Genomic DNA, 12,346 nt, shown 5'->3' with positions numbered 1-12,346 from the left:
AGACCCCTGGTGCATGCGAAGTGTCAGTTTCTCAGAATCAATGCGCGAAGGTCAGACCTCAACATGTCAAGTCAGAGCGAGAAACTATATTCAAGTACATAATTATTACTGGAGTAGAAGTAGAGACTTAAATAATAAAATAATCACAAAAATAAGCATTAAATGGGCAGATTGTGGACATTCAGGGCTGTGTGCTTTCTCCTCTGCTCTTCTCTTTTTAAACCATGTGACTGCATCATATTCAGCCACAAGTCCATTTAACTGTTTAAATTTGTAAATGACAACCCAAACTATGATTGCGGATGGACAAGGGACAAGTGTCTACCTGAACAAACCTGTATTCAGAGTGTTAATGCGGCCGGCTTATTTGGCAACATAGAGAAAACTCCTGCACTGAAAATATGGGAGCAGAGGATGGACAGCTGTTTAGGTTAAAGGTGCATTGTGCACATTTTTTGGTGGAGGGTCCTTCAAATACTTTTCTCCATGGAGATGTTATTGTTTTGTCTGAAAGCTTGTTGAACAGTAAAACCACCTGTAATTGAATAAATGTAAAATAAAAGAGCCATTTAATGTCATATTGTGGAACGTTTCAGCCAGAGAAATTACATATAATCAAGCAGATGACAGACTCCCAACCAAAAAGTTACATAATGCACCTTTAAATGTGTTTTTGTGGTATTTTTTATGTTGCACCTCACTGTTTGTGTTACTTTTTGTTTTGTTCTGTTTTTGTTTTAAGATTGAAATCATAATAAATATTTGAATTATAAATAAAAATGACTGCCCTCACTGATCTCATTTTGGAGAGTCAAAGTCTGCCAGGAGAATGGAGACTGACTGGTGTCCTGGTGAAGTGGAAACAACCTGGTAGATCAGCACCCAGAAGACAGAGGCGATGACTGTGGTCTTCAGTAAAATCAGAGCAACCTGCTCCCTCTTCACCCTAACAGACATCCCTATCACATTACCCAATACCTCAAAATGCTTGCCTGTAACTGCTCAAGTTCTTGCCAGTAACTACTCCCCCCCCAAGAAGGCCCAGTATGTACTTCCTGCAGCAGCGGAAGAAACACTTCTGTGCAGTTATTGTTAAGTCCACTCTCACCTTCACCTCATGTTATGTTGGAGTCCGTGTCACTGTGAGATGGAAATTAAAGCTTTATTAATAACTCTTGTGTTGGGCGTTAGGAACTGTTGTGTACTGCAATTTTAGACTTTTCTCAAATGACATTTATTTAGCTACAACTGCTTTGAATCATCTCAACTCATAAAGGTTCCTTTACGCATGCTGTGCACACTGCTGAGTGCCTCCACCTCACCACAGCTGATGAGAGAGATGAATGAGAAACACAAACCACAGACATTTTCATAAATAGGGGGTCACAGACAAATTCACCTGCGTCATGCTGCTTAGCTCTGAAAAGGTCTCAGAAGATGTTGGTTAATATGAAAGAATGTCATTTTATTGTATTACTTATCTTTCTATTTTATTTTGACTTGTTCATATACATTTATATAATTATGTCTTATTTGACACCTGCCTCTTGCTATCTTCTTGCTATTTATTTAGAAATCATTATTACTATTTATATTTCTTACTTTTTATTATGTTATATTGTGATGTGTGAGCTACTGTGTCCAAATAATTTCCCCTGTGGATCAATAAGGTTTGTCTTGTTGCAGATACTTTTTCCCCAAATGTTCTTCATTTAGGTAGGGTTAGATTTATTGGATGACTTGATGTACATTATATATATGCATTATAAGTCATGTGCCCATGCCCCACCCTCAGTTCATACGCTCACTCTGTGTATTTCACAGTATATGTAGGTGGAGTAATGGGGTCAGTAACTCTTTAAAACTGAAATTCAGCTGATCAGCCCTTATTTTCTCCTGTCTACGAGTCACTGATGAGAAAATGACTCATCCTAGATTTACATTTGTGTTTTTGCTCTGTGCTTCGTGTCTGGTCTGCTCTAGTGAGTAATAGTTATTGTTGTATATGTAAAATTATTATTTTAATAGGACAAAATGTATACTGTTTAATGTTTTACAGACGATGGTGTTGAGATTATCAATGGTAAAGAAGTGGTCCCTCACTCAATGCCCTACATGGCTCTGCTGGAGAACAAGCAAGGACCAATTTGTGGAGGAACGCTGATTAGTCCAAAATGGGTCCTCACTGCTGCGCACTGTTACAAGTACTTGTTTGAGTTTATTTTACAAATATAAAAGTACATTTTATTTACTAATACATATAATTAATGTTACTGTTAGAGATGATTTTAAAATTAAAAGAGTGATGCTGGGTGTACACAACATCAAAATAGCAGAAAAGGATTCAAGACAGATCAGAAAAGTGAAGAACTACATTCAACACCCCTGCTACGATTCACAAGAGAAAGTCAATGACCTCATGCTGATTAAGGTATAGACATTGATGGTTTTTCACATCTGCACATAGTTAATGTGTAATAAAAAAAATGTACCTGACAAAAGTGCTTTGTTGATTACAAAAAAAATTGATTACAAAATCTTTATGCATATTACTGCTCTATATTATTATGTTTCTGCATTGTTGTAGCTCGATGAAGATGTAACTGAGACCAACACTGTGAAAGTGCTGCATCTGCGTAAAAGTGTGGATCCTGCACCTGGCAGCACCTGCCTAGTCGCAGGATGGGGCAAAACTAACAGTACGTTTACCAAAGGCTCAGATGTTTTGAGGTCTGTCAATGTCACTGTGATCGACAGGGTCAAGTGTAACTCTAAGCAGTACTACAACTTCAACCCTACAATCACCAGAGGACACATATGTGCAGGCTCAGATGGGACCAATGTTGCAGACTCCTGCCAAGTGAGAACATTTTGATTTAAACCAGATTCACAAGACATTTAAAAATGTTATAAGTGCAGCAGTGGACATTGTCACATGGTTTGTGTTGCAGGGAGATTCTGGAGGACCACTGTTCTGCAAAGAAAATCTTGTTGGCATTACCTCCACTGGACAAGACTGTGGAATCATCATGAAGCCTGGAGTGTACACCTTTCTCACCAAAGAAAAACTGAAATGGATCAAACAAATGATGAAAATGTAGGCAATCCATTCTACTTGATTTGATTATTCTTCCTCATTAGTTCTGTTAAAGGAACCAAAAGATCTTTATTTAAAATTCAATAATCATGACCTATTTGTGTCTCTGGATACAAGATAAACATGTTCAAATCAATCATAGCTCTGATGACAGTTGTAATCCTGATTTAAAAGGTCTTTTACTGATTTGAATCCTCACTACTTAAAGCCCAGCACCCAGAGCTAATCACAATCATGAATCAGTACTAGTGCAGCCTCTGCAGCTCAGTGAGTGAAATGTGGAGGTTCTGAGCTTTTACATGAAGTGTGTGTCCTCATGTGAACCTCACTTCCTTTAATGTTGTAGTATGTTTATTTGTTGTGTCTACCTTTTCACTACTGTGCTGTAGCAAATGACACACCTTTATGCTCTACATTATCAGACTTTTGATACTAGAGCTTAATCATTACCTTGTGTCAGTTTTTTTTTTTTTAACCAAATAAAAAGTCAATGAATGGAATAGTTTCTTAGCCTTTTATTTAGCTTGAACCTAGTCAAAGGTTTATATGGCCTTTTTAGTTTCAACTCTATTTATCTTCATTGTTTCTAAACCATGCAGGGCACAGCTGGTACAGAATCATGCCTGTCTAAATGACCTGCATCTATAATCACACATACAGGTGCTTTATGGACACTGGCACTAAAGGTGATTTATTTTCACTAGAAAAGCTATAGCTACTAATCTGTTCAGGTGTAAAAGTACAACCACACCCAGGAAATTCCAGCAAACACTTTTTATTTGAACAACATGTGAGTTATAAGTGGGACTGACCAACTATACCCACACCAGCAGTATTTACCGTGTCTCCATGGCCACACCTTGGGCCCACCTTGATTCAGTGATAGTATAAAAGACACCACACCCACATTTCTTATACAGGAAATGAAGGTCATTAACATGACAGTTTACAGCTCATGCCCATGGAGAATTTTTTTTAATGCAATAACATCTCTTACGCTGTTGCCCACTTGAGCACACCTTTTCTGGTTGTGATGCAACAGCTACACAACACAAAACTGCATGAGAGAGAAAGCTATTCACTTTGACTTTGACTTGAATCATAGGATTCATATTAAATATCACCAAAATCCTACTTCTCACAGGTAGGGTCAGTGTGAAAATGGTCTGAGATAGCCTTGTCCCATTACTATTAAAGGTCCTATATTACGCAACATAGACTCTTGTGAGCTTGAAGACATTTTATAATGTTGTTACCTCATCAAAAACAGACCTGGAGTTGTGGTTTGTTCTATTCACCCATGTTTGAGTAACCTCTTATTATTAGTCTGTCTCCATCTCCAAAGCTCAAAATGCTCTGTTTCACCTTATGATGACATGAAGTGATACATTTCAAGTTAGCAGCTACTCTTTCTCTTTACCTCAGTAGAGATTGGCAATTTCAGATCTGAAATGATTAAAGTTATTCTAATGAAGGTATATGGAGTTTCAAAACACAGTAGAGCATTTTTTAACAACATGACATCACAAGGTGGAACCGTGTGTTTCCTTTTTGAGAGAAGAACTCAGTCAAAGCATGTGTGAAAGAAACAAAACAAAACTTCTAATGATGAAACAACATTATACATAGATCAGAAAATAGTGTAATAGGAAAACTTTAAAGTGGAAACCTGTTGATTGTGAATATGAAAACTTTTAGAGAAGTAGGAAAGTATAATGCAGTCCAAACCAACAAAGGAATTTGTAGGGAGGTTTATTAACTAAAAAGGATAACAATTTAGCATGCTATCATTCAAACTTCAAAAGGAGAAAATATGTGAGTCATAACCACTGCTGCCTGTAGAGGGCTCTTATATATTGTCAACACACACAGGAAGTAACAACCAACCTGGGCAGTATGTTTGCATTTACAAATATGAATTGTGTGTCAACCTATTTGTTGTCAAGATTCACTTTTATTGGCCTCTGATGGAAATTTATATTGTAGAAAGATTTCACTCAATCTGTCTTTGTGTAAAGTAATGTGATTTCTACCCGAGGCCCAGACCAGTCATTAACATGTGTAAAAGCTCAGAAGACACAACTGTCTCCACACCCCACAGGAAACTGTGTGTTGTCTTACCTGACCTCATATGTATTTTAATTTGATTAGCACCAGCAAGTGTCACTCTGCGTTGATATGTATGTAACTTGTATTTCTGTATAAATACTAAGAGCTCAAATACTCTGGGGGACATAGACTAGGGGCCAGGGTAGGTCTAGGCCCTGTCCATATCTGCTGTAACAAGAATAAACCTCTGTCTGTTTTCTAAAATCTCATCGGGCTTCACAAATGGATTAAATTATGTTTTCTTCAAGAGATCTTTTTTTTTTTTCCAGGCCCAACGTACTTACCATTTTGCTCTTATTTATTATTCTGATATAGGTCTGAAGACTGGATCAGAAAATCATCTTGATTTTGTATTAAATCAGGAGCTTTGATTTCTCCTGAAAATACTCAGTTTTACAGAAACAATATTACTTAAATAAAAGCTGAGAGCCAGAAGCACTATATTTTGCTTGGGTTTTACTATTATTAATTTCATTATTTACAGATCAGCGTGATTTATAGACTAACTTTAGCACACGGACACCTGCATTTGTATAGGTCTGTTGTTCTCAAACATTTCACACAAAGCATCACATAAGAAAATATTTTTATTTCGAGTACCTGTGTTATTCTTGGTTTAACCTCGAGCCAAACCAGATCTACAATGAGACTACTTGCTATTCTAGTTCTAAATAAGGACCAACCTAAAGGAGGACAGAAATGTAGGTCCAAATGACAAATATATTTTGCAAATATCTGAACTTTAGAGGAATCTGAATACCATCTGAAGGAGCTCATGAACCACTGTACCACAGCACCATGACTATTGGTTATACCATGATTGTGTGGAGTAATAGTCTGAGGAAGTTTTGCCTGGTTCCTGTAAATGTTGGTTAACCTTCTTATTTGATATTGACTAATGGCTATTTCACAGTTTTTCTGATGTCATGATGGTTAAAGATAAAGCGCTTTTGTTGAGCCCTCCAAGGTGACATTTATTGTGATTTTGGGCAGCACAAAAATACATTTAATTTTAAATAACTTTGACGTTTCCAAATAGTTCCAAGAAGGCACACCCGTTTCATTCAGACGCAGTCCTGGGAGAGTTCAGTGGAAACATTTTTATTGTTGCCTTGTGCAAATAATAATTTCAATTCACACAGGGCATATACCAGCCACGGAGCCTTTTGTGACTGAACACACAGTGCTTTTATACTGGCTACACCGGGTTATTAAAATTAGGATTATGGCAGAGTCATTACCAAATGGTCAGGTTTGGATGTAAATTAAGGAATCTATGTCATCCCATAGTCATCACCAGAGTTTTCATATAGATGGGAATTTAAATAAAATTCTAATTATGAAGCAACACATTTTCAATATAACACTGACATATTTTATTGGTGATCATTGTCCATCCCTTTTCCAAACTTGGATGAAAAGGGTTTGTCTGACCTATAACAACAGCAGTGCAATAAATAAAAAAGCTATAAACTTCTAGAAAAGTGAACGCTCAGCATCCACATACAGTACATACAGTTCAATGGCATTTTAGCAATAAATAACCACACTACAATAAATTACATTCTAATAAAGACTTCAGATCATTCTTTAACAGCATCTACAAAAGCAGCCATCTCTACAGTCATCACACATCCTCAGGATCTGCTGGGCTGCTCGGTCTTCTCAAGGTGTAACTCTCTGGAAATAAACATACAATAGAAAGGAAGATGAATGATGGTATTATACATTATGATGTTTCATTGTGAGCTTGCTAGTTTTAGAATTGTAGTATTAGTATTGAACAGTTAGTGTTTTATAATTTGTCTTCAATCATTACAAATTCTAAAACTAGTTGACTTATTTTTAAATAAATATTTTTTTTTCCTGATATTTTCTGAACCCTTAAAGGTGCACTATGTGTTGGATTCAGCCACCTGTTTGTCTCCATGGAGATGTTTTTGCTTTGCCTGGAATATTTACAGTATGGCATTTAATTTATCTGACTCATGCAATTTATCTAACTAATGCAGATAAGCAGGTGACGCCACCAGAGTAAGTTACAGGTTAGATCTGTGGCTAGCCCAGTCATTTTACCCTAAATGTTGCAGAGTCTAGCTATAGACTATAGGCATTTTTTTTTTCATAGAATATAAGCACAGTGTAAATTAAAAATAAATAAATATAAAAACTGGGTATGATTGCATCAAAATATGTTGTGAACTACAGGCAGGCACATAATATTAAACTAATATTATAGTAACGCTCAAGTGTTTTCGCTCACGGCAGAGGCTGCGTGTGAGTGAGTGTGTATCAGAGCTGACCACATGTAAGTACCGTGATTAAAATCGATCCACAAACCAACAGTCGTGGTGCTATTTATGAATGACAGGTTATTCTTTACGCTGGTATGCAACCGAGTCCACACTTTTGAGGACTCCAAGTGACATGATGCAATTGTCCTTACTCAACAAGCAACACAATAACAACAGGAACCTAACTCTTTCCTCTTTGGATTAAGGCTCATGCGAGTCAGGTCCGGATGATGTCCTTAATTGGAATTGGAATAGTGGTCATTACATCATCCCTACAATGCCCAGGTTACAGCATCCCTTTAAGGAAATAGTCTACTGTTTAGAAATTACACGTGTTTGATATTGAGAGTAAGATTGCGTAATATTAGAAAAAAACACGTAGGCGTAATATGCCATTGGCAAAATCTTGGTTATGACCTATTTAAGATCCAAGGAACATGATGAATTTAATTATTTAGTGACATCACTTTGCAGCTGATCATTTAAAACTATAACACATTGATAGTTATCATGCTTTTTTTATAATTAAGTTTCTTTTGACACATTTGCTCCAGTAATAAGTACATCACACTTGTCCAATGAATTAAATGTGATGTTGATTCTGCTTGTCTCCATGGAGTGTATGTGAAAGCATGTTATTGCGTTGCCTGGAATGTGCCGCAGTATGGCATTTATTATTACCTTGGTTGCCCAATATACCTCTAAATACTCTGAGCAGGATTGCCTCTCTCCACAGATCTGACATGTAACTGCTTGTCTCCATGAACATAGATAGGTTCAATAAACATGAAAACGGGCTGAAAAATGACATCTTCAAGTTTTATGCATGTCCATGTTTTTCTCTAAAATGTTTAACACTTGTAGTTTTTGATATTGTTAGTCTTTCATAAAAGTCAGAGATCTCACTTTAGTATTCTGAAATTTACATAACATTTCACCTACACTGAACTATTGAACTCTGAACATATCAGAAAGTAGAAGTCCACAAATTAAAAATAAAAGTTGGTGCTGTATTTATGTAAACGTGGGTGAATAGGTCAAAATGATGAAGAACTAGTTTCATACCTGGCAACAACTTGGCACTTCACACCACCGCATCACTCTGGGTTTTCTGGAGTTTCTCTTGTTCTTTTGCTGTTCCCCCACTTCCAAGATATGACGCCAGGAAATTTTTATGAGATCTGTAACTACAAAGAAAAGAAACAAAAGCTTAATCTTTACCATCAGGTCATCCTTTCAAACTGGATTTTCCCATGTGAGGCTCCCAAGACAGTGTCAGTTTCATGGCTTTGACTTCAGGTGAAAGAATTTTTTCTGTTGTTTGACCTTCTGTAGGTTTATACTTATATGGGTCAGTATTTCCTAGAATGAATAATAAGTTAAGATTCATTTTGTTGTAACCTGAACAGTAAAAAATAAAACCAGTTACAGATGATTATGTTGCATTTCTCTGAACTATTGACTTTGTGAATTATTGACCCTGATTACAGATACTGTGAGTTATGCTTTAGTCACACACTGATAAAAAGGATGACATGGCAACAGCTATCTCTGAGTGAGTGTGCCCCAGAGTTGTATTTGCATTAATTTTAGACATACATACAATTAAAACATCATTACAGTTCAGTATAATGGTCTAGTAAATTCATTGTAGAAGGTGACGTGAGTGAGCAGTTCTTGCGTAGAAAAGGTGTGTTTGGGTGTGTTTGTGTGTCTGCCTTTGATGTGTAACTGAGCCAGATAAAGAGAGGTTATAATGTGTTTATGGCCAGTTAAAGTTTAGTGTAATAACTTAATGTAACTTCTGAACTGCATATGAACCTTTACAACTAAAACATTATGATTAGCGACTGGTGGTTTTCAGTTTCTAAAATGTGAGGATGTCATACTCCCAGATGGAAGTCAAGAACCTGTTTTCCCTATTGAGAACATTGCACTATGCCATGAAATATCCAAAATGACAGAAATGAACCTGATCCTTTCCTTTAGTGATTAAACTCCATACATAGCTGTATTATAACACAATTCTGCATTCAACAATATGAATTTTAACTGTCCCCAAAAGTATTAAATAACTATTGGACTATAAAATATGATTTAAACTGAAGCACAGCAATAGAGTATACTCACTGGGCACAGGTCATAAGGATGATGGCGGCGCAGCTGATGATGGACAAAACCACAGCGATGACCACCAGCACAGTCTGGACCAGTTCCGGACCACTGTCCTCGTCTTCTGAAGGCACTTTAGTCTCCAAGGTCTGGATCCCACAGCGCAGCCCCATATAGCCTTTCATACAGCTGCAGCAAGAGGCAAAATATTCAACAACTACGGACACAATGATCACACACAGTTATTAGTAATGTGTTTGCAATCCCTGTATGCGAATTGTGACATGAGGTACAACTAAGAGCAAGTGTACTATTTGAGCCAGACCCAATCCTCAAACAATCAATCAGTAACTTTATTTGTCCCAAAGAGCGCACTGGTTTGCAGCTTTGTGGCATATTATAAACATCTTCAAAACATTTTAATGTAGGTGAGAAATGGGAAAAAAAATGCCATATTTTCATAGCTAGTTTTGGAAAACATGATTTTACAAAGGACCAACTGTTTCTTTCTATCCTTTTTCCTGTGTACAGTTTGAGTATTTATCATAACAGTATAGAGTAAGGTGTTGTACTCACATGCAGACAGGCTCGTGCAGACCCTCCAGGTAGTGGCAGTGTCCGTGGATGCAGTAGTCTTGGTGTGTGGAGGTACAGGGGTCCTCTGTGGTGATGATGGCTGAAGTGTACCCGCTCGTGTGGTACATGTGCTCTGGGTTTAGGACTGTGGTGCTTTTACCTCTGTGATGGTTCTTCCTCTTGCCCTTTCCCTTCTTCTTCTTTCGCTCATTTTGAAGAACATTCAACACTGTAGAAAAACAGAAGGGGGATGTTAGAAGACTGAAAATTCATTACTATCATTATGTATTTGGCACAAGCACATGTTTCTCATTCTGATGCTTGAGTAGTATAACACAAATCAAGTCCTAATAGCCATATAATTAAAAATGTTTTGGTCACCTCTAAAATGGTGGTATAGAACTCACACTCACAATCATGGTGTAAAGCTTCAGGTCGTTTTTTTGGTGAAAATTACAAAATCACGATACCATAATGTAAAATAAATTGAGTTGAGATGGAATATTTGGGTATCCCAGTACCATGAGGTGGTAGGTGTGCTGCTCCTGAGGGCTCTTCCTCTACTTCCACCAGCTCCAGCTCTTCATCGTCATTCAGACTGTGGAGGCCCTCTCCCGACGCTGGACCCCCCGTCACTCCACTCAGCTCTGTGGAGAAGGTCACCTCTGAACCCCACACACCCAGAGCGCTGCTCACTACTGCACACATCAAACATGAAGGTAACAGGTAAATGTAAGAAACAAGCAGGGGACAGAGGTCAAAGTTCACTTAGAGTCTCACTTTTAAAATGTAATTTCAACTGTTTCAACCCCTGTTCTTCTGACATTTATTTAATACAAATAATAATAAAGTAGGCTGACATATTAACTAATACTTAGTATTATGGTAAACCTAACATAACGGATAACATAAAAATATAAAAATGTTAAATATGCAACAATAAATACATACATTAAAACATATTGACAACATTGACTTTTTCTGACTTATCTGATATTTTTTATAGCCAGAGGCTAAATTCTTGAGACAAAAATTCTTCGCCGAGAAATAGCTGAATGTGACAAGCCTCGTCTTGCACTATCTCCTGTTTCCCCTGTGCTGCAGTTCACTGATTCAAAAGCTGTCCAAATACAGGTCTGTACTCACCACAGGACAGGAGGCAGGTTAAGACGAGAGTGTTCATATCCCAGTGCAGAGGAGTCGTGTGTGTGTGTATGTGTCTCTATGTGTCTCTATGTGTCTCTGTGTGTCTCTGTGTCTGTGTGCTCAGCTGGACTGGTCTGATTGTGCTTCACACCTTCCACTGGGAGCAGCTTTTATAGCCAGCGCCTGCCTCTGCTTAGTGAGGGTGTGTGTCTGCATGTTGGCACAGTATGCATGAGGGGGCTGTGAGTGCGTGTGTGCATGTATGAGGAGCTTAATGAGCCTCCAAAAGTGACCACAAGCAAAGGTGAGTGTATGAACGGCCCCAGGCAATGCACTTAACATCCGATGTTTTGTGACTCGTGACTTCTGTCCAAGAATAATGGGTCTGTTCTCAGGTCACCGCAGTGGTCACTCTCTAATATTCATGCTTCCTCATGCTTCCCCTGTATGTCCAGAAAAAAGGCCACAGTTACACAATTTACAGTTGCATAAGCAAGCTTCACTGGTATAATCAGGAAGATCCATTGTTTCAAAATATATAAAATAAAATAAAAATAAATCATTTTTGATTTAAAAAATCACAATGATTTGATGGACATATTGGGATTATGAAGTTTAAACTAAAAACTCAGATTTGTAATGGCAGGCCACTCACATATCCCAATAAGGTCCAAACCATGCATTCACTACATCCATGCATCCAGGAAATATGAGATTAGTTTATAGTTACAATGACCTCAGGCTGATTAATCAGTAAGTGCTTTGTAAGGACATCTTCTGTTTCTATTTTCGTCCATATAAATTAGCAAAGACCTTGAGGCTTGGGCGTGGATGCTGCACATTTGTTTTCATTCTGCACTTGTTGTGTCTGTGAGCAGAGGCTATCCCCTCCCCGTGGACCTGGTATGCACGGAACTCCAGACATTGGTTGGAGGTTGTTTTTGTGAGACAACTACAGACTATAATAGGCTTGAAGCATGGACTTAACACAATAGAAAAAGTAAAACTTACT

The 12,346-nt window shown here is 37.7% G+C and overlaps 2 protein-coding genes across 2 annotated transcripts; one reads left to right on the top strand and one right to left on the bottom strand.

Annotated features, from left to right (window-relative positions):
• The first annotated feature begins 1,851 nt into the window (after positions 1–1,851).
• Positions 1,852–3,597, top strand: LOC110165562 (granzyme K-like). Its single transcript, XM_020930789.2, has 5 exons — positions 1,852–1,982; positions 2,060–2,204; positions 2,281–2,431; positions 2,588–2,860; positions 2,952–3,597. The coding sequence occupies exons 1-5, from the start codon at positions 1,922–1,924 to the stop codon at positions 3,099–3,101; spliced, it is 780 nt and encodes a 259-aa protein (XP_020786448.1). The 5' UTR covers positions 1,852–1,921; the 3' UTR covers positions 3,102–3,597.
• Positions 3,598–6,558: 2,961 nt separating this feature from the next.
• Positions 6,559–11,727, bottom strand: LOC110153576 (proheparin-binding EGF-like growth factor). Its single transcript, XM_020917486.2, has 6 exons — positions 11,335–11,727; positions 10,710–10,886; positions 10,189–10,417; positions 9,631–9,801; positions 8,566–8,687; positions 6,559–6,886 (listed from the first exon to the last, which is right to left on the bottom strand). Exons 1-5 carry the CDS (start codon positions 11,369–11,371, stop codon positions 8,585–8,587), a joined length of 717 nt encoding a protein of 238 aa, XP_020773145.1. The 5' UTR covers positions 11,372–11,727; the 3' UTR covers positions 6,559–6,886; positions 8,566–8,584.
• Between the last annotated feature and the right edge of the window lie 619 nt (positions 11,728–12,346).

The sequence above is a fragment of the Boleophthalmus pectinirostris genome, unplaced genomic scaffold (genome assembly GCF_026225935.1).
Source record: "Boleophthalmus pectinirostris isolate CB_2022bp ecotype Guang Dong unplaced genomic scaffold, ASM2622593v1 HiC_scaffold_4, whole genome shotgun sequence".
Taxonomy (NCBI): Eukaryota; Metazoa; Chordata; class Actinopteri; order Gobiiformes; family Gobiidae; genus Boleophthalmus; species Boleophthalmus pectinirostris.
The sequence above is the reverse complement of the archived record's forward strand: the minus strand, read 5'-3'. Positions and strand labels throughout refer to the sequence as shown.